This window comes from Muntiacus reevesi, chromosome 1 (genome assembly GCF_963930625.1).
Source record: "Muntiacus reevesi chromosome 1, mMunRee1.1, whole genome shotgun sequence".
In the NCBI taxonomy this organism is placed as follows: Eukaryota; Metazoa; Chordata; class Mammalia; order Artiodactyla; family Cervidae; genus Muntiacus; species Muntiacus reevesi.
In genome coordinates, this window is record NC_089249.1 from 250899339 (window position 1) to 250925406 (window position 26068).

Genomic DNA, 26068 nt, shown 5'->3' on the forward strand with positions numbered 1-26068 from the left:
TTACTCTAAGAGGTGAGCCAAAAACTATCTTGCTGCAACTCATGTCAAAATATTCTGCCTATGTTTTTTTCTAAGAGTTTATAGTATCCAGTCTTACACTTAGGTCTTTAACACATTTTGATTTTATTTTTGTGCACAGTGTTAGGGAATGTTCTAATTTCATTCTTTTACATGTAGTTGTCCAGGTTTTTCACCACCACTTACTGAAGAATCTGTCTATTCTCCATTGTATATTCTTGTCTTCTTTGCCATAGATTAGGTGACCATAGGTGCCTGGGTTTATCTCTGTGCTTTCAATCATGTTTCTTTGGTCTATATTTCTGTTTTTGTACCAGTACCATACTGTCTTGATTACTGTAGCTTTGTAGAATAGTCTGAAGTGAGGGAGCCTGATTCATCCTGCTCCATTTTTCTTTCTCGAGATTGCTTTGGCTATTGGGTTCTTTGTGTTTCCATACAGATTGTAAATTTTTTTATTCTAATTCTGTGAAGAATGCCATTGGTAACTTGATAGGGATTGCATCAAACCTCTAGACTGACTTGGGTCATCAAGTCATTTTCACAATATTGATTCTTCCAATCCAAGAACACGTTATATCTCTCCTTCTGCTGTGTTGTCATTGATTTCTTTCATTAATACCTTATGGTTTTCTGTGTACAAGTCTTTTGTCTCCTTTGTCGTTGTTTAGTTGCTCAGTTGTGTCTGACTCTTTTGTGGCCCTGTGGACTATAGCCTGCCAGGCTCTTCTGCCCATGGGATTTTCCAGGTAAAAATACCAGAGTGGTTTGCCATTTCCTACTCCAGGGATCTTCCTGACCTGGGATAGAACCTGTGACTCCTGCTGAATCTCCTGGACTGCAGGCAGATTCTTCATTACTGAGCCATTAGGAAAGCCCATCTTTTCCCTCCTTAGGTAGATGTAGTTCTAAGTACTTTAGTCTTTTCATTGCAATGGTCAATGGGATTGTTTCCTGAATTTTCTTTTTGGTCTTTTAGTGTTAGTGTATAGGAATGCAAGTAATTTCTGCATATTCACATTTTATCCCGTAGCTTTATGAAATTTATTGGTTAGCTCTACTAGTTTTCTGGTGGTCTGTTTAGGATTTTCTATATATAGTATCATGTCATCTTCAAACAGTGACAATTTTGCTTCTTCTTTTCTAGTTTGGATACTTTTATTTCTTTTTCTTCTGTGAATTCTGTGGCTAGAACTTCCAAAACTATGTTGAATAGTAGTGGTGAGAGTGGACACCTTTGTCTTGTTCCTAATCTTGGAGGAAATGCTTTGGTTTGTCTTATATGGTCTTTATTATGTTGACATAGGTTCCCCTCTATGCCCACTTTCTGGGGAGTTTTTTTAATCATAAATGGATGTCGAATTGTGTCAAAAGCTTTTTCTGCATTTATTGAGATGATCATGTGGTTTTTATTCTTCAATGTTAATATGATGAATCATATTGACTGATTTCCATATATTGAAGAATCCTTATATCCCTGGGGTTTCCCTTGTAGCTCAGTTGGTAAAGAATCCACCTGCAGTGCAGGAGACCTGGGTTTGATCCCTGGGTTGGGAAGATCCCCTGGAGAAGCAAATGGCAACACACTCCAGTATCCTTGCCTGGAAAATCTCATGGACAGAGGAGCCTGGTGGGCTGCAGTCCATGGGGTCACAAAGAATCAGACATGACTGAGCAATTAACACTTACTTGTTTCCTTACTTACATCCCTGGGATAAATCTCATTTGATCATGGTGTATATTTCTTTCAGTGATTCAGTTTGCTAGTATTTTATTGAGGATTTTGATGTCTAAGTTTATCAGTGATATTGGCCTGTAATTTTCTTTTTTTATGATATCTTTGTCTGGTTTTGGTATCCTGGTGGTATTGTAGAATGAGTTTGGGAGTATTTCTCCCTCTGCAGTTTTTTTTTGGAAAAGTTTGAGAAGGATGAGCGCTAGCTCTTCTGTAAATGTTTGATAGAATTCACTTGGGAAGCCATCTGGTCCTGGAATTTTGTTTGTTGGGAGATTTTTAATCAAAGTTTCAATTTCATTGCTTGTAATTGATCTGTTTATATTTTCTGTTTCTTTGTGGTTCAGTATTGGAAGGTTGTACTTTTCTAAGAATTTATCCATTTTTTGCAGGTTGTCCATTTTATTGGCACATAGTAGCCTGTATAGTCTCTTATGATCCTTTGTATTTCTGTGGTGTCATTTGTAACTTCTTTTTTATTTCTAATTTTATTGATTTGAGTCCTTTCCCTATATCTTCTTGATGAATCTGACTAAAGGTTTATCAATTTTGTTTATCATCTCAAAGAAATACTTTTTAGTTTAATTGATCTTTGCTAATTTTTTCTTCATTTATATTTCATTTATGTCTGCTTTAATCTTTGTGATTTCTATCCTTCTCACTTTGGGTTTTTTTTTTTTAGTTCTTTTTTCTCTAGTTGCTTTAGATGTAAGGTTAGGTTGTTTATTTGAGATTTTTCTTATTTTCATGTAGGATTGTATTGCTATAAACTTCCTTCTTTGAACTGCTTTCTCTATATCCCATAAGTTTTGGATCATCATTGTTACCTTATCTTGGAAAACTATATGCATCTATATCTCACTCAATATAGTGGGAAATGAAGGATTATCAGTTTCCAAATGAGAGTATGTGTGTCTCTATGGAAATGCAGAATATTCATTTACTTTTAATAGGAGAGAATTTCTGTCACAAAACAATAAAAAAACAATAGTAAGAAATGGTAAAGACTGTTAGTCAACAGAAGTTTACTGAGGATAGTGAGTTGCACAGAAGTGTGAGAACCTAGCCAACCTAGGTCTCACTTGCTTTTCATATTCTACAAAAGGGTTTGTTTATCATAAATATTTAGCATATACAATGCAAATAGATTTTAAGTTGATTCAGTTTATGATGAGTTTTCACGGAAAATGGATTTTAAATAAACAGAGTTGTGAAGCACAATATATGGACATCTGTGCATCTGGTCTACTCTATTTTCTTCTTTCTGTCCTTTCAGCTTATATCTAAGCAGCTAGAAGCTTTGTTGCAATTTTCCTGCACATTACTCATTAGCGGTCTTGCATAACCAATTAACACTTTTCCTTTCATCCTCTTTGATGAAATGAGACAGCTGGATATAGCACATACACACAAAAACTATGAATCCTTTTAAGAGTTCCCTTTGTGGTTTTGCTACCATAGTTGAATGACCTTGAGCAAGTCATTTTTTCTTTTGATGCTCGATATCTTCATCTCCAAATAAAAAATTTAACTAGATTAAGTGTAAAGGTACCCTAAAATATGCTCTTCTGTATTTCCTGATACTTAGCAGTTCTGTCATAATGCAAAAGTATGGCGGATATTTAGGTTTTCCTTGTTACCTTGAGTTCCTAACAGGAATTTTTCATGTTTTCTTACTCTATAAAACTCAGAAATTAATAGATTTATTTTATCTGTCACGTATTGAGGACTCTGCTAGCAACTGTGGTCCAAGGGGCTCATAGGGTTGCCATAGATATGGTTGGTAAATTAGTTAAGGTGTGAATAAATGAACTTGGCCTGGGAAAAATAGGGCCACTGTGGGTGTGAGGAGTGAGGGTGGGATTTCATTGAATTCACAGTGAATGAGAAAGTAAAAGGGACAAAGATAGGACAGTGGCTGTGACATGGCTTTCAGAGAGGAGAAAAAAAAGACACTGGGTATCCTCATACAGAAAGAACACTTGCAATCGAAGGTACATAGTATAGACTTGATTTATCATTTTGTGTTTCATTATATAAATCAGGCTGCTATGAATTGGCAGTCCATTAAAATAGTACTGATACTGCCAACTCTAATAATGAGAATATAATGTACTAGAATCTGTAAGCCCTTTCTATATACATCATCTCATTCACTTTTCCCAGTAATTTTATAAGGTGATGCTCATTTTCCAGGTGGCATTATGATGTACAACCTATCTTGTAGAAAAGTATCCAGATAGGGTAGAGACTTTCAAAACCATAGAATTGGTTACTAAACAGACACCCAAGTTTCCTGTGAGGTCAGTTTTCCAGTCTAGTGATGATTGAGCTATTTCTGAATTTGTGTTTGCAGAAAGACTTGTCCTTGGCTTTAGTTTTTGTTTTTGTTTTTGTTTTTTTTAATCTAGAGCATAATTTGTTTTCTCATTATTGTTATGGCATCTATCTAAAGCTGACTGCATACAAGTAAGGTAGAATCAGATTGCATTTGTCATATTATGCTAGAATATGCTATAGAAGAGAATAAATCTCAGTGGTTTAAAATGTATACATACCACTATATGTATATTCTTCTCTTGCTCTTTCATTCTGTGGCATGCCATTCTCAGGGCCAAAGGGTGAAATGATAGAAGATAAAATGATTCTTAAAATTTCTGCTTGATAGGTATACATCATTTGTTCAATTTACCAAAACAAGTCACATGAGCAAGTCTGATGTCTATAAGGTGGGATACATACTTCTCTTACACAAAGGGCCACCTGAAGGCTTCTATAGCTATGGATTTGGGAGTAAAAGACAGCAAATATTTAAAAATACAAAACTGTAACCAAACTTACCATTATTATAATCTTCATGCTATACATTGCCCACCTGGTAAGTACCTGTAGCTCAAAATCACATGTCAGGATAAGTCACACCCCAGCAAGGGAAAGGAATGACTTACTCCCAAAGAAAATAGAGCCCAGGCTTAAAAATGTCCCATATCCTGAGAATTCTCCTCTTGAAAAGGGAATTTTTGTCAAGCCTGCTTCACTCTGCCAGTGACCTAGAGTCATGCGTCCTATTTATGTGAAATTGGCTTCAGAAGGAGCAGTAAAAATACACAATGTTAATGTGAAAATTATTGTAGGGTGATGGAAACTGTCAAGTTTTATATATCTGGGCAAGATATCTCTTGCTATACTGCTGGGACAGCTTTATTAATTATAATAAAGAACAAGTCTATAAATATTGGTCCCATGCTAAATTCAATTTTACAGATATTAGGTAGGGGTAACTTCTAAGAAACAATTAACTAGAATCACCCTCTTGTCAGGAGGAGTAAATAATTGAACATGATTTAATAATGAATGGCCACAAAATGATGAAAAGCTCAAGCTTTCTTAATTACTGTTACTTTTTGTAAGGAAGAATACCCTTAATATTTTAATGGTGCTATATAACAAAAGAGTATAAACAGAGCAGTTTCAATGAGCTATAATTTAACTACTTCCTCTCTAAAACAGTCTTAAAATTAATTCTGTTCCTGTTTTATCGATGAAGTACATAAAATACAGTGCTACCAATAATTTAAAACATCTCCACACAGCTAGTTATTAGTAGAACTAGAACTAATCAATGGGCATCTATGTCCCCAAATTACTATATCCTGGCCACTACCTAAGACTAAGCTAATATAAAAATAAATTTTCGTTTCATTGGATGATACTGAATTAGTGAGTAGTAGGATATGTTTTCTTTAGTTCTAAAAATCTGCCACTACTAATCTACACAGAAATAAATAGAGTTGATAATGATATGATGATGTGATTAAAACCAGCTTTCATTGAGCATTTCACATATGAGAAGCACTATATTCAGTACTTTACAAGATTATGTAAACCTGCAATGGCTTTACAAAGTACATCTTACTGTTACTTCCCTGATGATATAGCTGGTAAGTGGCAGAGCCAAGATGTGAATGCGTGCTCTGATGGATGGCCATAGTGTTTCTGTTGGGTCTCATTGGTAGGAAACAGTGATTTCGTTTTCATTAAGGAAGAAGGCTATTCACATAAACAGGTGTGTGTGTGTGTAACATGTGTATATGTGTGTAACGTAATAAAGAACACATGTTCTTAATGTACCTTATGTCGTTTGCATGTTGCAACAACCTGGTATGTTTTGTTATTCAAGTTGATGGCGATATTCAAAGTGTTGATAACTGACTATCCTGGTTGGTCCAACTTCTTCTTACAAAGATAAGAAGAGGAACTAATAGAAGTATCTTGAAGAAGACTAGGCAAAATGCTTCCTAGTACTAAAAATACTATGACAGAAAGGAAAACTCTGGATGTAATTATGTCAATGCTATATTAGTAAAACATCATTCTTAGTAAAGTCTGAAGGGAAACAATTCTTGGCTAGGGGTAAGAAGATTTGGCCTTAAGTCCTAATAGGCCTTATAATAGGTACATACATCTGGGCAAATCATTTAACCTCTTGAACCTTACTCTGGTTATCTGTAAAATGGAAGAATTATGATTGCCCCATCAGAGTTGCTATGAGACTTAACTGAGGTAAGCATCTGAAAATGCCTAGGAAATTGTGAATAGCTTTGGAAATAGATGACAATATGATCATAATATAGTTGTATTTTCTTCTCTTTCTCATTCCTTTCTCTAATTTTTGTAATTAAAAAGTTTCTGCATGAAAATTCTAGGCATACTTAATGACTCTGAGAAAAGGAAAGTTATTTATAATTTATTGAAAATTTGTAGAAGGTAGTGAAGGAAATGGCAACCCACTCCAGTATTCTTGCCTGGAAAATCCCATGGATGGAGGAGCGTCGTAGCCTAGTCCATGAGGTCGCAGAGTCGAACACGACTGAGTGACTTCACTTCCCTTCAGTGATTGATTCAGCGATCCACTCCTGCTTGTTTTGTAAACTTCCAGTGAGACCATGGAAATGGAAGAAAGCTGAATTGTGTCCAAAAAGGGGCAGAAGTGTGAGTGGGAGTGCTCTGTTAATAGCTGTACTGTAGCGACTACCAGCAGCAGCAGCAGCAGAGTGGCCTTGAAAGGAAAGTGCTGGAGGATTTGGGAAGGTATGATTAAATTGCTTTGTTGACTGACCTGGACTAATTTGGAATGTCTGACACACACACACATTTGCCAGATGCATCAGAGGAGTTCATTATTTTTTGTTTCACATTTCTAACAATACTCTGTGCTGTGGTTACATAATAAAGACAAAGCCATGCACGGCACAGACACCCTGGACTTGCCCAATCAAGTTACCTTACTCCCTAGAATTAAAAAAAAAAAAAAAGGAAGTCTGGAGAAGTGAAATGGCTTGCCTAAGTTCTCCCAGCTAGTTTCATAGGAAATGAAGCATCTCACAATTGGTTTCCAGATCTCATCTAAGCCTCTCTGTTAAGTTCTATAACTCATAAGTTTACTTTGACAGCTCCTCTCTCTTGCATCAGATATTGAAATAGAAGAAAATGGAAGAAAAATAAAAATTGAGAGAGAAAGAATGACTGAGTTAAAAAGTGACCTATGTCTACTTTCTGTGTTTTCTGGAAGATGTTGGCAGTCGTTGCTTTCTGAGGAGTAAGGCACTTGTGGCTCAGCATTTTTGATGGTGTTTGTAACTATGCAGTATTAGTTGAAATATCTTGGAGTGATGAAAGAAAGCTAGAGCAGAGAGTCTTAAAACCTAGATGCTATTTCCAGGCTGTCTCTAACAGGCTCCATTGCATCCTTCATCAAAAACATTTGTGTGTCAGTTTCTTATCTGTCAGATACACATGGCATTAACTGGAGTCCTTTTTCAGAAAAGTATGGAGAGAATCAATTGTGGAACTAGAGAATGAGTGTGAACATTCTTCACAATCAAGTTAGGCATGCAGTACATGCAAAGCATCACCAACATTGCTTTAATAACGATCCCTGAGACCCTTTAGATCTGAAGTTCTAAAGTCATGCCTTAGAGTACAGATACACACACACACACCCTTGTACCAGTAAGGAAATTGAGACATGAGAAAAACGAATCATTCCTCCCAGTTCCAGAAGGTGCAAGACTGGGAATGTGACTCAGTTTCCCGCTTCCCACTCCTGGGTTCCTGTGATCAGGTTTTGTCACCAAACCTAATAAGGAGGACAAGCTAATAACAATCAGGAATATTATTAAAGACACATAAAAGTTTTTTTGTTTCTTTTTTGCTACTCTTGAGGGGGCTGCTGCTGCTGCTGCTAAGTCGCCTCAGTCGTGTCTGACTCTGTGCGACCCCATAGACAGCAGCCCACCAGGCTCCCCCATCCCTGGGATTCTCCAGGCAAGAACACTGGAGTGGGTTGCCATTTCCTTCTCCAATGCATGAAAGTGAAAAGTGAAAGTGAAGTCGCTCAGTTGTGTCCAACTCTGCTATTAAAAGATCAAGGCAAAAAGTGGAAATGAAAGGATGAAGGGAATTATATTCAGAGGAAGACAGAGAAAGAAGGAATTTGGGTGACCCTCAGGAATCATCCTAGGAGTTTGGATGACCCCTGGCTTTCACTGGAAGCCAATAAGAGCCCTGAAGCTTTGACAGTGTTAAAAGTCCATGGGGATTTGAGGAAGAGCAGAGCAAGGAGCATTCAGTTGCCTAACTTTCCTGGGGCTTGAAAGTTCAGCTTTGTGATGAGGAATGTAGGATGGAAAATATTTTGAAATGAAAATTCACGTAGAGATTTGAAAACAGATTTTAAGTGGATTATTGTTTAATTTCAAACATTCAGTGCAGTCTCTTGCATCTACATGGTGATGCAAGGGAAATTACAACACTCTGCATTAGTGCTAGTTTCTGTTCTGTTTGGGACTGAGAGAAACAAATGTTCATCTCTTGAGAACTGATGGCTTTCTTGAACACCTCTATGAAGATAATTGCTGTATTTTGTGTTTTACAACATCACAGTTATCCAGCGTTATAATAATTAATCATGTGATTTATTGAAAGCATACTATGTGCAAGAAAGTGCCTTTGGCAATTTCTATAAAGTATCTCTTTCGAGTATCCCCATAAGTACCTCAAAGCAGATATGATGAGTCCCCTACTTTCAGAGATAAGAAGAAACTGTTTTTTTCTGTTACTGAAGGAAATTAGTCTGAGCCTTCACAGTCAATAAGTAGGGGATTTGAAATCAGATCAAACAGGCCACAAATTTCAGGTTCTTAAACATCTTGCTCTGTAAGATTCTTTCCAAAGATGCCTTTGGTGAGGAATGAGAATGAAGAGGAAGAAGAAAAAGAGTTCTGGAGGTAAAATTTATTTAAAAACCACTGTAAGCTGAGACCAGCATGCCTAGGAGGCACTTGTCAAAACACTACTAGGTTATGTTGAAGGCAGGTTCAAGGATGGTGTTCTGTTACTATTTGTTAATTGATGAAAAGATAAATTGTAAAGGTCACCTGTCAGGCACGTGAATGTGCTTCCTTATTTCTAAGGCTTATTTAGCACTGAATTTCATCAACTCTAGGAATAGAAACTCAATATAGGTTAGGGGATTAATGCAAATTAGTGGGTAAACTCACTCAAAATATATTGGATAGATATATGGTTTCTAGACTTTTTTCTTTTAACTGACTCAGGAGTTTCATTGCTTTAATGAAAATATAGCTTAATTTTAGGGAAAAGTTTTTTGTTTTTTTTTTCATCCCAAAAGACTTTCTTTTTTTTAAATTTCTTTCTGCTATGGAGATTACTGATTCCTAGTGGCAAAGTTATTTATTCTCTTGGTCTATGCAGAGAATATTAATATAGCCATTTTACAAATTTAAAAAAAATTGGAATCTCAGGATAAATAACTTGCCCAAGGTCACATGGCCAGTGAGTTGAATAGCAAGAATTCAGGCTCAGTCCAGACTGCAAAATGCCCGTATTCATCTGTGCAACACCACCAAACTCTTCCAGGAGTGGCTCCAAGCTCTGGTTAGGTTCTTTCTTTGGGGTCAGCTAAATCTAACCAAATAACTAAGCTCCTTGGTTATTTATTGAGGGCCTCCCATGTTCTAAGAATCACTAATAAGACTCAAGATGAGCAATTAGACATGGTCCTTGCCCTTGAGCAGCTCTCAGTCCAATGGGGGTGACAATGAGCTGTATCTAATCAAATTTTAAATAGTTCTTACATGAATCTCTATGTAACAAGCCTGGTGGAATATCACACACAAAAATCTGTTACTATACCAGAACACATTAGTGCACATATGCTTCAATAGCATGTCATCCTCACTCTTATTTTTTCTGAATTAATTACCTAAAAAATATCTCAAATCTTAAAATACCTTAATATGTGTTTGGAATAGAATTTCAAAGTATTGGTACAGTCATTATCCAGTTTAAGTGCTACTGTAGTTTATAATTGTGACTGCTTCTGGGGCTTATTTTAGTGAATTGTTAACCTCCACCCACCCCTTTCTGGCCGTCGGGATGCTCGCCCCCATGCCTGATGCCTCCCAGTTGAAGGTGGTAGGAGAGAGGTGTCTGCAGAGACCAACCGCTATCCCAGCCCTCTGAAAACTGGGGTTTGCTTGGGAACCCCTTATGAAAACGTCAGCCAATGTGGCATTCCTATAGCTCTGCCTGCTTAATGTTGAGTGAGAGGCTGTTTGGTTTCTGCTTGCCTTCCCCCATCTTTTACATTCATTTTTGGCCCATGGAAATACCATCATGAGCTTTGCATGCAGATAGATTTAATGTGTCTGTAGCTTTAGATACGATAGTCATTTGATGTTGCTTCCAACCTTTGAATCTGTCCTCAGTCCCTAAGGAGTCTTTTCTGTGGCCTAGGAGAATATAATAGATAATAGTCAAGGACAGTATTGAGATCTCTTTGAGAGCCTTTGTTCTAGTGTTGCAATTTCATGTCTAAACATGAAATTATACCCACTAGACTAATCTGTACAAAGGAGATATTAGGAAGTTACAGTCAGCACTCCATCATCATAATTTTTAATTGAACAGTGATTCTTTCTAGCCTAAGAGGTAGACGAGAGAATTTTAGATGAAGATTCAGATGATATGAGCTCTGATGCCATCTCTGCAGGCTTCATGGACTTGGACATGTTGCTAGCTTATCTGAGCCATGATTTCCATGCCTCTAAAAATAAGAATTGAAATACTCTATTTGGTAAACCATATTCTATAATTACAAATCCCTTGTGACTCAGTGGTAAAGAATCCCCCTGCCAATGCGGGAGACACAGGCTTGATCCCTCTGTTGGAAAGATCCCCTGGAGAAGGAAATGCCAACCCTCTCCAATATTCTTGCCAGGGAAATCCCATGGACAAAGGAGCCTGGTGGGCTGCAGTCCATGGGGTTGCAAAGAGTCGGACATGACTGAGCAACTAACACATTCAGCTAAGCTGTGCTCAGGTTTTTTCTAGTCGTGGTGGGTGTAGGGCTTACTGTTCTCTAGCTGCAGTGCTCAGACTTCTTGCTGTGGTGGCCCCTCTTATTGTAGAGCACAGGCTTTCGGATGCACAGGCCCAGTAGTTGTGGTGACCAGGATTAGCTGCTTCTCTGTGTGTGGGATCTTCCTGGAGCAGGGATGGAATCCTGCAGGTAGATTCTTAGCCACTGGACCACCAGGGAAGTCCGGTTAAAATGCATTTTACAACATGGTGTAAATCATCTATGTTAAAACATGATAAAGATCACTTCTGATTAACTGAGCTACCACAAGCCCCTTCTATGTGGTGAAATGGTACCTCCTTTATAAGACTGAGGACAGACAAACTGCCATAAAGTACAACTTCATTATCCTTGGCAGCTCCTACAGGACCTAACACATAGTAGATGCTTCATAAATGTCTGCTGTAAAATTGAAGGAAGATAGCTAGCAAAAACAATATGGAGATAGAAATATTTGAACTTATCCTTGAAAATAGGAAAAATCTTTATAGAAATGCAGAAAGAGCAGTTGTTGTTGTTCAGTCACTAAGTTGTGTGCGACTATTTGTGACCTCATGGACTGCAGCATGCCGGGCTTCCCTGTCCTTCACTATCTCCCAGAGTTTGCTCAAACTCATGTCCATTGAATCGGTGATGCCTTCCAACTATCTCATCCTCTGTCATCCCATTCTGCCCCTGCATTTAATCTTTCCCAGCATCAGGGTCTTGGATTCAGCATTAGCTTTTCTAAAGAATATTCAGGGTTGATTTCTTTTAGGATTGACTGGTTTGATCTTCATTTTGTCCAAGGGACTCTTAAGAGTCCTTTCCGGCACCACACTTCAAAAGCATCAGTTCTTTGTTGTTCAGCCTTCTTTATGGTCCAACTCTAACATCTGTATATGAGTACTGGAAAAACCATAGCTTTGACTATACAGACTTTGTCGGCAAAGTAATGTCTGATTTTTCATATGCTGTCTTGGTTGGTCACAGCTTTTCTTCCAAGAAATAAGTGTCTTTTAATTTCATGGCTGCAGTCGATGTCTGCAGTGATTTTGGAGCTCAAGGAAATAAAGTCTGTCACTGTTTCCATTTTTTCCCCATCTATTTGCCATAAAATGATGCAACTGGGTGCCATGATCTTCGTTTTTTGAATGCTGAGTTTTAAGCCAGCTTTTTCATTCTCTTCTTTCACCTTTATCAAGAGGCTCTTTAGTTCTTCACTTTCTGCCATTAGGGTGGTATCATCTGCATATCTGAGGTTGTTGATATTTCTCCCGGCAATCTTGATTCCCACTTCTGCTTCATCCATCCCAGCATTTCACATGATGTAATCTGCATATAAGTTAAATAAGCAGGGTGTCAATATACATTCGCGATGTACTCCTTTCCCAATTTTGAACCAGTCCATTGTTTCATGTTCGGTTCTAGCTATTGCTTTTTGACCTGCATACAGGTTTCTCAGGTGGGAGGTAAGGTGTTCTGATATTCCCATCTCTTTAAGAATTTTCCACAGTTTGCTGTGATCCACACAGTCAAATGCTTTAGCATAGTCAATGAAACAGAAATAGATGTTTTTCTGGAATTCTCTTGCTTTTTCTATGATCTTACAGATATTAGTAATCTGATCTTTGGTTCCTCTGCCTTTTCTAAATCCATCTTGAACATCTGGAAGCTCTCAGTTCCCATAATATTGAAGCCTAGTTTGAAACATTTTGAGCATTACCCTGCTAGCATGTGAAATAAGCACAATTGTGTGATAGTTTGAACATTCTTTGGCATTGCCTTTCTTTGGGATTGAAATGAAAACCGACCTTTTTCTAGTCCTGTGGCCACTGCTGAGTTTTCAAAATTTGCTGACATAATAAGTGCAGCACTTTAATGGCTTCATCTTTTAGGATGTGAAATAGCTCAACTGGAATTCCATCACCTCCACTAGCTTTGTTCATAGTGATGCTTCTTAACGCCCACTTGACTTAACACTCCAGGATATTTGGCTCTAGGTGAGTGATCACACCATCGTGGTTATCTGGGTCATTAAGAGCTTTTTTTGTACAATTCTTCTGTGTATTCTTTCTACCTTTTCTTAATCTCTTCTGCTTCTATTAGTTCAGAGTGGGAAGAGCATCAGTGTGTTCTCTTGAGAGTAAAGGATTATAGTTTTATGTAATTTAAGATGTGTAGGCATATAGCAGATAAATGATTTACCATTCTGGGCTTGTACTTCTCACAATTGTTGGTCTTCAACAGAGAAGTGAACATATGACATCAGGAAAATTAATTCCTGTTTTTGCTAAAAAGATCTTAGTTTGGCACTTGATGTCTAATGCATATAAAGTCGGCTTCTGTGGTGACTCAGACAGTAATGAATCTGCCTACAATGTGGGAGACCCAGGTTCAATCCCTGAGTTGGGAAGACCCCTGGAAAAGGAAATGGCAACCCACTCCAATATTTTTGCCTACAAAATGTGGAAGAGCTAGATAGCAAAGGGTCACGGAAAGCATACATGCTTGCAGGGATAAATTAGTGCTCTCCCCAACATTGCAATGCCTTTGTTTTTAAGGCAAAAATCAGATTAAAAATTATTAAAATTATATAAAGAAGCACAGTACAATTTGTGGGATTGAATGAGATGAATTTAATATTAAATTAAATATTAATTATTTAATAAATTATTATTAATTTTAATAATTTATGTATTTCATTAGTCTAGAACTTAAAATATTTGCTGGCTATATAAGGTACATACAGAGACACACAAAGAAACACTCTGATACATATGCTTCTTTTATAATCTGACAAAATTTCTACTTATATAATTGTAATAATTTTGAATTGTTCAGAGTTAAGTGGAAGTCTTACTGGTTAAAACTAAGGAGAAAGTTAAATATTTAAGTGCCATTCATAGGTCCATTGTCCTAGTAACTATGAGAGTTAAGCCTGCTGCAAGATTATGCATGTAAGAACCAAATCAAACCAAAACTAAACTAATTGCCCTGTTCTTCTATAAAATGCAGTTAGAATTGTCTCTTAAAACAGTATTATCATGAGATGCTTAGGGACGCACTGTAGGAAATGGGCCTTGCCCCATGACTGACAGTAAATGATGGAGTGGTGTCCGTTTCTCCACTAGCATTCCACGACTGCTATGTCCCACTTCTTGAAACAGTCATTGCCTCTATGGATAAATCACATACAACCTTCAAACCCAGGTCTAGTGATATTGTGACCAGTCTGTGGCCAAAGTACTTACCAGAACTTACCACTGTTTACAAACTTGCTAAAATAAGCCCCTATAATACATATGCATGTTTGCATGTGGGGAGGGGTGGTGGTGGTGTTATTTCTCCCTTCCTTCATACACAAAATGTAGCAGACTATATTCTGTTCTATACTTTGACTTTTTTTTACCTTGATACATCTTAGAAATTCATAGCAACTCATAGAGTTTGTCCTAAAGTCTTTCTTTATTGCTGTATTGTACTCCACTGTGTGGCTAGTTTATTTAACCAGTCTCTATTAACAAATGTGCATTGTTTTCAACCTTTTGTTGTTACAAATACATGACTAGTAAACGTGTATATATATATCATTTAGTGTTGCAGAGGTACATCTTCAGTCCCGCTTAGTGGAAGAGTAAGTAAGTACGGATGTATTTAATTTTATGAGAGATTGCCAAATTCCCCACAAAAAGGCTTGTGCCATTTTGTACTTCCCACCATCAGTGATGACAGCATATGTTTCTGTACGGCCTTGAACAGGGTGTTTTGTCAAACATTTCACTGTTGCTAGTTTAATAAACATAAAACATGCTTGATGAAAAAATAAGCCCCTGGAGCTATCTGCATCACATGATTATCATGAGATGCTCAGGAACAATTATAAACTACAATAGCACTTAAAGATAATGACTGTACCTATACTTTCAAATTATATTCCAAACACATTTATTTAAGAAACATGTTTCTTGCCTCTTCAAATGGACTGTAAATACACTGAAAACCCAGGTATTAAAGACGACTCTTGTGGCACAATTGTGAGTGGCTCTGTGGTGGAAGCTCAGAACATTCTTGGGGAGATGTCTAAAGCCTAATTGGTCACTGGGTCTTCTCGAGAAAACACAGTCAACATCTTTCAAGTTACAGAAATATCCTTACATTCCTTTTGTCTCAATGTAGTCTAAGAAAAAATTATTTTTAGAATCAAAATATGTGTCAGACAGGATTATTTAAGTCACAAATATCAGATTCAGTAGCTCAAAAAATGTCTATCAAAGATCTGGCTTCTCTCCATGTCTTCCATCTTTTATCCATGATATTGGCTTCATCTTCAGACTCCACACAGAACCACTGTGGAGATCCAAATTCTCACTTGGTTATACTAAAACGGCTGCACTGAGAACAGACCTCGAATCTTCATACTGCACTGTCAAAGACAGACTCTCTCCTTGGAGTTCCTAGTATTTCTCTTCTATTGGCTTTAAATTTGGTCAGGTTCACATTCCTAATCCAACGCTCTAGGTGCAGGAATAGGATCTTTACATTAATCTCCATCCTAGGATCTGGAGTGTGGTGTGCACCATCCAAATGCAATGACTGAGAAAGTAGCAGAGTAAGTTTCCCAAAGGAAATTAGGAAAATTGGTAAAAGAAAAAGGGAAGGAGAGGCTAGTGAGTAAATGACCTGTAAAGATCCATAACATTGGTGCTCTTTTGCTTAAGCCCAGAGAATATTAGAATGAAATCCCAGTAATAATAAAAAAAAAATAAGAAACATCAATTTAAAAATGTTAACATCAAATTGACCATTTCTTATGTAGTATTAAACTTAGAATTAAAGAGCAATCTATGGTGTCAGACTTTAACCAGAATATATTTTCTTGTATTCCTTTGACAATATGTTGTTGGTAGAAATGGCTCATGGTAGGAAACAATAGTTTTTTCAATAGCAAAATTATTATACAGCTTTATTAATTGGTGTTTACTTTGGTCACTTTATAGATTAGGAACAGAAACTAAAATCAATAATGTAGACACAAAATGAGAAAGCTGGATAACAGCAGGTTATGAGTGCTATATTAGTCCTTTGAGATGATGCTATCATAGCAATCACAGGCCATGTCTAACTCTACAGGGGATGAATGAGTGGTTTTCTGCTGTGGTCCAGAGAGAAAGGAGAATGGGAATACTTGTGAACTGCACAAAGAACTCTACAAAAGTATAACATACATTTAATAAAACATTTAACAGTTAATGAAAAGAGATTTTAAACTTGTTTTCATATTACCACTGAAGCACACTTTTCTTTCATAATTCAGTTGTGAAGGGAGGACTTTGGAGCAAAGCAATAATACCAGGCAATAACAACAAAAATATTATTGTTAAAGTCAGATCCGCTATGTCCTCAACCTGACTCTGCCACTCACTAGCCTGTCCTTGAGCAAATCAGCAAATCACTTTAACCCCCTGGGCTTCAGTTTCATCATCTTTACAATAAGACATACAAGACATTTTTCATAGAAATATTGTGAAAACAACAATAATAAGAAACCATATGGAAAACACTACATACAATGCTAGGAAAATATTAAGGATTCAATAAGCTGTAGTTTTTACAGTCCATAGTATCTCATCCACAGTATTTGATTTCAAGTTACAGTATTTATTTGAAAATTTAAAAATTTCCCCATTGTCATAAAAATAACATGACTTGATCTCAATTCATTTGACAGAAAGAACTGACCTAAAAAGACAGAAAACTTGTCATAGACTTCATCTCATTTAAAATATGAGCATCCATACATTTTCCTGAAGAAACATAACTATGTTTGATTATGGCTCCAGACCCTTCTGAATTGTTCCATAACTGTGTCATATACATACTTATTTTTAAAATGTTTTTAGAAAATTGCTTTACAACATATCTATCCCCAAAGAGGTGTAGAATAAAGAATTAAGTCTAGATATGAATTATTCTGTTAGCAAAACAGCTTCAGAGAGACAGGAAAATCAAGATACACTTGTGAGCATCCTCACGTACAGCACAAGTGTAAGTTCCTAGCACCAAGAAAACGAAGCTGTAGCTGAACAATTTTTGAGTAACCTCTGTGGGTGTCAGTAACAACATGAATGGCAAAGCAAAAATAAATACAGGCTGAGAGATATAAATCCGTTTAGCAAGCTGGCTATTTGTAAACTCCACTGAGATCAACAATATGGATTGCAAAATATAGAGGAGTATGAGCTAAGAAGTATAAAATAAGAATCTTTTAAAAGAAATTCCAAAGATAATTCTTAAAGTTGGTTGGCTGTGTCTTTGTCTTAATATTCTTCCATGAGCATGTTGCAGTACATATTTTGAATTCTTCAACCAGAAGCCCAATCTGTTCAGTCAGCTCAGTTCAGTTGCTCAGTTGTGTCCAACTCTTTGCAACCCCATGGACTGCAGCATGCCAGGCTTCCCTGTCCATCTCCAACTCCTGGAGCTTACTCAAACTCATGTCCATCAAGTCGGTGATGCCATCTGAATATCTCATCCTCTCTCGTCCCCTTCTCCTCCCAACTTCAATCTTTCCCAGCATGAGGATCTTTTCCAATGAGTCAGCTTTTCACATCAGGTGGCCAAAGTACTGGAGCTTCAACTTCAGCATAAGTCCTTCCAATGAATATTCAGGGTTGATTTCCTTTAGGATTGACAGATTTGATCTCCTCGATGTCCAAGGGACTCTCAAGAGTCTTTTCCAGGACTTTAAAAGCATAGTTCTTCAGCACTCAAGCTTTCTTTATGGTCCAACACTCACATCCATACATGACTACTGGAAAAACCATAGCTTTGCCTAGATGGACCTTTGTCAGCAAAGTGATGTCTCTGCTTTTTAATATGTTGTCTAGATTTGTCATAGCTTTTCTTCCATGAAGCAACCATCTTTTAATTTCATGGCTGTAGTCACCGTCTATAGTAATTTTGGAGCCCGGGAAAATAAAACCTGTCAAATATTTTCATTTTTTCTCCATCTATTTGCCCTAAAGTGGTTGGACCAGATGCTATGATCTTAGTTTTCTGAATACTGAGTTTCAAGCCAGCTTTTTCACTCTTCTCTTTCACCCTTATCCAGAGGCTCTTTGATTCCTCTTCATTTTCTGTCCTCAGAGTAGGGTAACATCTGCATATCTGAGGTTGTTGCTATTTCTCCTGGAAATCTTGATTCCAGTTTGAGTTTGTCCAGTGTTGCATTTTGCAGATGTGCTCGGCACATAAATTAAATAAGCAGGATGATGACATACAGCCTTGTCATACTCTCGTCTCAGTTTTGAACTAGTAATTTGTTCCATATCTGCTTCTATCTGTTGCTACTTGACCAGCATACCGGTTTCTCACGTAATGTGGTATTCCCATTTCTTGAAGAATTTTCCACAGTTCGTTGTGATCCACACAGTCAAAGGCTTTAGTGTAGTCGATGAAGCATGCATAGATGTTTTTCTGGGACTCCTTTGTTTTCTCCATGATGCAACAAATGTTGGCAATTTGATCTCTGGTTCCTCTGTATAATTTAAATCTTATTTACATTAGTGGTATTAGAAGCTCCAGAAATGAATCTAAGAAACCATTATTGAAAGTTTATTGTGGGGTCTAGGAAATTCTGTGAAATAAATGTCAGTTAATGAGATGTCTTATTATGACTTCTATGAGATGTTGTTTTATGACCTCTTGATTATGTATCAGGAGAGTCAAATAATTAAATAGATCTAGATACCACTTACAGTCTACAACTTTGCTTCATATTGCTTTTCTAACTGCAGCAGTATTTTACTTTAATGAACATTTTTATTGAAAATAACAGAAAAAGCTGCAAAGACAATGCTTTCAGCTCAATGAAATTTTTTCAGCTCCATAAGATCACTTATTTTTTTTTTCCGATATAGTTTATTACAAGAAGTTGAATATAGTTCCCTATGCTATACAGTAGGACCTTTCTAATCTATTTTTATATATGGTAGTTTTTCTCTGCTAATTCCAAATTCCTAATTAACCCTCCCCTCCATTTGCCTTTGGTAGCCATAAGTTAATTTTTTATGTCTATGAGTCAATTTCTGTTTTGTAAATAAATTTATTTATATCATATTGTAGATTCCCTAACACTTTAGATTCCACATATAAGGGATATCATATAATATGTCTTTGTCTGTCTGACTTACTTCACTTAGTATTATACTCTCTTGCAAATGGCTTATTTCATTCTTTTTATGGCTTAGTAATATTCCAATATACATTGGATATGTGATGCATATGTACATATATATGTATGTATGTATACATACATATGGGCAGATGCAGGAGATGAGTTCGACCCCTGGGGTCAGGGAAGATTCCCTTGGAGGAGAGCATGGTAATTCCAGTATTCTTGCCTGAAGAATCCCATGGACAGAGGAGCTTGGTGGGCTATGGTCCACAGGGTTGCAGAGTTGGACACGACTGAAGTGACTTAGCAGCATACATATATATGTACATATATGTGTGTGTGTATTTTATATATATATAACATTTTCTTTAATCACTGATTTGTTGATGGACATTTAGGTTACTCCCATGTCTTAGCTATTATAAATTGTGCTGCTATGAATATTGGGTGCATATCTTTCTGAATTAGTGTTTTCTCCAGCTAGATATACCCAGAACTGGGATTGCTAGGTCATATGGCAACTCTATTGTTAGTTTTTAAAGGACCCTCCATACCATTCTCCATAGTGGTTGCACCAACTTACATTCCCACTAACAGTGTACAAGGGTTCCCTTTTCTCTGCAGTCTTTCCAGAATTTATTATTTGTAGACTTTTTAATGATGGCCATTCTGATCCATGTGATACCTCATTATAGTTTAGATTTGCATTTCTCTAATAATTAGTGATGGTGAGCATCTTTTCATGTGTTTATTGGCCATCTGTATGTCTTTTCTGGAGAAATGTCTGGTTAGGTCTTTTGCCCATTTTTCAATTGGGCTGTTTGTTCTTTTTGTTACTGAGTTGTATGAGCTGGTTGTATATTTTGGAAATTAAGCCTTTGTCAGTTGCCTCATTTGCAAATGTTTTCTCCTAGTCCATAGGTTGTCTTTTCGTTTTGTTTGTGGTTTTCTTTGCTGTGCAAAAGCTTATGAGCTGATTAGATCCTATTTATTTATTTTTGCTTTTATTTCTATGCTTTGGGAGACTGGTAAGATAACATTGCTGCGATTTATGCCAGAGGATATTTAGCCTATGTTCTTTTCTAGGAGTTTTATGGTGTCATGTTTTATATTTAAGTCTTTGAGCTATTTTGAGTTTATTTTTGTATATAGTGTGAAGATGTGTTTTACATTGATTTATATGTGGACGTCCAGCTTTCTCAGCACCACTTGCTGAAGAGACTGTCATTTCTCCATTGTATATTTTTGCCTCCTTTGTCAAAGATTGATTGACAGTAGAGGGTGAGTTTATTTCTGGGCTATCTATTCTGTTCCATTGAATCCATATTTCTGTTTTTGTGCCAATACTACGCTGTTTTGATTACTATATTAGCTCAATGAATTTTTAACAAAGGGAATGCACTCACGTTGTCACTAACCAGATTAAAAATACAGAGTTTTATTATTAACCCCACAGAAGACTCCCTAATAAATCTTCAATACCCACTTATCACTACTCCATCACTATTCTGATTTTTATTTTCTTAGCAGACTTTTAGTCTTAACATTTTCATAGATAGGATTATATACTATGTGTAACTTTTCATTTGGTATCTTAGATTTATCTTAGCATTCATCTGTATTTTGAGTAGCAATAGTTCATTTTTTTCACTGAAATATGCAATTTCATGAAGATATTCTATTCTACTCATGATGAATTTGTTTGGGTTTTAGTACTATAAATAATGTTGCTATAAAAATTCATGCACATGTCTTTATGGTGCATTTATACATTTTTCCATATATATATATATTTATATTTATCCATGAGTGAAATTTATGTATTATGATGTATGCTAATACTCAGTTTTTGTAGAAACTGCCAGTTTCTCAAAGTGACTATATCAATTTACACTCTCACGACAAGTTTCAGATACTCTACTAGGCGATACTCGGATTTTCAGTGTCTTTTTAAAAATTTAATTTAAAAAAGTTTATCCATTCTGATGATTAAACAGGTGCATTCTATTGTACTTTTACTGTACTTCTCCCTGATGACTAGTGAAGTTGAACAATTTTTCATGTGCTTATTGACCATTTGACTAGTCTTCCTTGTGAAGTGCTTGCTCAAGAATTTGTCCATTGGCTTTCTTTTTTTTTTTTTTTGGAAAGGGGATTTGCTGTGCTGTGTCTTAGTTGTAACATGTGGAATATTTGAGCTACATATGGGATATTTAGGGCTTCTCAGATGGCTCAGTGGTAAAGAATCCATCTGCCAATGCAGAAGACTAGTGAGACATAGATTTGATCCCTGGGTTGGGAAGATCCCCTGGAGTTGGAAATAGCAACCCTCTCCAGAATTCATGCTTGGAGAATGCCACGGACAGAGTGGCCTGGTGGGTTACAGTCCATGGGGTTAAAAAGAGTCAGACATGACTGAGCATGCATGCACACACACACAGGATCTTTAGTTACAGCATGCAAACTCTTATTTACAGTACGTGGAATATAGTTCCCTGACCAGGGATTTAACCTGGGCCCTCAGGAAAGGAGAGTCTTAGACACAGGACCGACCAGGGACATCCCTGTTCATCATTTTTATCTTCTTTTTCTTAATGGTTTTTAGAATTTTCTTATGTACTCTGGATATGTCTTTTGACAAATAAATACATATCTTCTATCCTCTGACTTCCATTCTCACTTGTAATGTCTTTTAGTGAACAGAATGTCTTAAATTTAAAGCAATACAGTTTTTTTAGCAGTAGGTTTTCTTTTTTTGTTGTTTTTGTGCAGTAGGTTTTCTTTACCTTGTTTAAGAAATATCTGCCTATCTCAATGTCATGAAGAAATTTTCCCATGCTGTATTTTTGAATTCACATTTTACAGTTAGACCTTTAATATTTGTGACCATGATCTATCTAGAATCATTTTTTGTGTAAGGAGAAATATATCAATCAAGAAATAAGTTTTACCAAATGGATATTCAGCAGGGCTATCTGTAATTTTTGAATACAGTCTTTTCCACAATGCATCTCAGTGGCAGCTTAGTAATACACTGAATGACTGACTGCACATGTGCCTGAGAGGAAATCTAGTCTAATTTTCTTTTTGCCAGTGTCACATTGTCTCGATTACTCTAATTTATAAATATCTTGATATTTAGCCTTATAATTCCTCAGCTTTATTCTTACTTTTGGCTATCATTTGTTCTTTTGATTTTTATGTAAATCTCAAAACAAGCTTATCAGTTTTAAAAGTAGTACATGCAATTATGATTGATACTATATTGAACTATAAATTAGATTATGGATGACTAACATCTTTATAATATTGAGTCTTCCATGACCAAGGTATATACTGTATCCCTTTAATTAGAACTTGAGTGTTATCTCATTCACACTCTAGTTCGTGACTGCACTCATGTGTGTCTACGTGCATTTGTTTGTGTGTAGGTCCTACACATTGTTCATTAGACATCACAATAGACAAAGCATCATAAGGCAAGCGAAAGGAGGAGGAGGAGTTGGGGGGGTGTAGAGGAGGAGAAGGGAAGGAGGAGGAGGGGTGCAGGAGGAGGAAGGACAAGAAGAAAAAGAGAAACAAAAGCAAGAACAAGGATAACACAGTAAAAGAAGAACAAGAATGAGAAGAGGAACAAGAAATAAGAAAATGCAGTCAGTCTTGCTCATGAACTAAAACTGTAATCAAAATATTGACAAATCTGCTCCAATGTTACCTAAAAAGGATAGTATTTCATGACCAAGGACAGTTTTATTCCAGGGATACAGGACAGGCTTTATATATATATATATATATACACACACACACATATATATATATATATATTTTTTTTTTTTTCTGTTGCTGCTAAGTCGCTTCAGTCATGTCTGACTCTGTGTGACCCCATAGATGGCAGTCCACCAGGCTCCCCCATCCCTGGGATTCTCCAGGCAAGAACACCGGAGTGGGTTGCCATTTATTTTTATATAAATTCAAACAATATCTGTCAAAGCCATCACCCTCATCTCTGTGGATGTAGAAACTTCATTTGGAAAACTTACTTCTCATGAATGATAAAAGTCTATTAGTAAAATGGGAATAGAAATAATATCTAAAGCACAAACCTATATCAAACATTATACATTGTAAAATATTGGAAGATTTTCCACTGGAATAAAAATTTGACAATGCCACTAAATCAAATGTCAATAGAAAATTATTTCTGTATACTGTAAACAATAATTAGAAAATCAACTGAAAGCATAGGTTACTAGGATAGGTTATTTTCCAAAACCCATCTTCTAGGTCTGTCCTGTAACTCTGACTTTTACTACCATTGCACCATAAAACTATTGACTTAAAAAGTGAGAGTTACTGCAATTTTCTTCTCTAACATTTTGAGAGAGGTTCTGGATGCCTCCTTTGTTCCCTTATGCCTTCAAGTAATATGTTTTCATTTCCTTTTAAAAAAAATTTATCCAGTTTTTATAGTTTTATCTCATCAAGAAGTTTGGTGAAATACAAGCTTCTCCTTTATAACTTGAAGTAGAAGTCAGTATGATTATTTTTCTTCACTCTAATTATTATTATCATGCATTAAAACTTTATTTTTGAATTTTCTCTTTAATTACAATTAAGTCAAAATTAGCTATGAATAAAATTTTTTTATAAAAATCATTTCTTTTAAGCCCTAACTTTATTTCTCATATATTGCACATATAATTTTTCCTGACATTCACGAGAGCCAGAAAACTGCCTGTACTAGTCTGTGTTTTACACCCTGGCATAGACTCTGAAATATTTTCTCAAAAAATATTACTGAGACAAGTCATCTTATTTCATTGATTCTAAGGTGCATATTTATTTTACATTTTAATCTGTCTAAAGGTAAGGCGTTTTTAAAATCAATGTTATCTCACAATACCTGTCAGGCAAGTAGATTCTGGCACTACGAAGACAGTACTAATATTAAAACACTTTAGAACATATTGAACACGATAATCATTATATATTTGAAAACAAAGTGCTTAGTGCTTTTAGTTCAGAGATGACTAATTAAATGTTTGGATATTCTACAAAGCCTTAGCAACCATCTTTGGGGAAAGATAGGGCATAGATATAATATCTGAAAATTATCTTTCTAATATTACTTCTTTTCTAAATTCTGCTGCCTCTTGCTTTAAGCATGTATTGAATCCCAAGGATATGTTTATTTGGAATTATTGATGGATGGGGTGTAGTCATGCTTATTGATATCTTTCAAAATTTTCTAGGTATAGATGAGACTTCCCTTTATCCACTGGGTAACTATTTTCTATGATTATGGGATTTTCATAAAATACTTGCCTATATTTAACAATGCTTACCTTGGAATTTAATGGGCATTAATGAATTAAAAAAATGATTATGCATTTTCCAAACAAATATGAGATATCTGGTTTAGCTCAATGCCTTGGGAATCATATCACAAATGAAAATGTGTATATGCATGTATATGTCTGTGCACACAGATATATTTATAAAGACTAATGTACGCTATTATTTATTGGTTATTTATTATGTGTTAGGAGATAAGCTAAGTGTCTTACTGCATTATACATTTTATTATTGCAGGACTATGAAGAATTATTATTATTCTAAAGTTGAAAAACAAAGAGGTTAAGAACCTTGGCTGAGGTCACCTAGAATGTGGCAAAGCCAAGAGAATTCCTCTAAGGAATATACTGTATTAATGCTTTTCTTTGTGTGTGAAACATTTGAAATAATTCCAATGATACAAGGAATGCCTTTAAACAACGGTCATCATAAAATCCAGGTGAAAAGTACATCCTCTTATTATGTCCACATGAGCAAAATAGAGTAGTAAGCAGCAATTTAAGATTAGGATTAACTGGAGTTAAAGCAATGTCCAGTATAGGCACAGAGATGCTTGATAAACTGAAGAAGGCCCCCTGGGAAACACAGTGTTTGAGATCATTCTGAAGAGAGGTTTCGATAGGCTTAAGAGAAAGAAGCAATTAGGCAAGGGTGGCAGCACAGATGAAGGCTCAGAAAGAAGAAGCGAGCTTCCTCAAGCACTTGGGAATGTTGAGAGTTCAAGGAATCGTTAGTAGCACCTTGTTTTTGTCTCTCGTGTTAAAAAACAATTGGAAAATTAAACACATGGGTAAGTAGAAAGTGAGCAAAGCATCCTCTTTGTTACCAGCAAAGCTGATAGTGAAAAATCTCATATATACTTGTGAGAGAGTGAACATTAAAACAGTAAACCACAGAACCAAAATTATCCACCCAGAAGAATTAAGAGTAAGCAGAGTAGAATGCATGTGCCCTGTAGGCCTCTGATTCACAAGAAGGAGGATGAACCAGAAGAAACTGGATGATGAATGTCCTGTTTATCCTTCTAAAGCTCTTTATACTCATCACAGTAACTCAATTTTCCCTGGGGTGGGCTGAAAGGATGTAGAGAGGCTAATAGTTACCCTAATAGAGTTCCTTCACAGGGACGGAGACATCAGGAGTGGCAATGAAGCATCGTCTACCTTGACCAACTTGAAAATCTCTACCTAAAATCCCCCAGATTGGTTTTTTTTTTTTTTTTTTTTTTTTTTTTGGGCTGTCCTGGGTCTTCGTGGAGGCATGTGGGTTCTGTTGTGGCATGCTGGCTTTCTCTGGTTGTGATGCACAGGCTTCTCTTGTGGGGCCAGGGCTTCTCATTGTGGTGCGTGGGCTTCTC

The 26068-nt window shown here is 36.3% G+C and overlaps 1 protein-coding gene across 7 annotated transcripts in view; it reads left to right on the top strand.

Moving 5' to 3' along the window:
- GABRG2 (gamma-aminobutyric acid type A receptor subunit gamma2) overlaps positions 1-26068 on the top strand; it is a 116953-nt gene that overhangs the window by 57963 nt on the left and 32922 nt on the right. Inside the window, exon 7 of one of the 7 annotated variants that reach the window (XM_065936504.1) lies at positions 4277-4289. The exons of the other annotated variants lie outside the window; for them this stretch is intronic. Within the exon in view, the coding sequence (XP_065792576.1) occupies positions 4277-4289 (13 nt within the window). The remainder of the gene's footprint in view (positions 1-4276; positions 4290-26068) is intronic. 7 annotated transcript variants of the gene reach the window in all.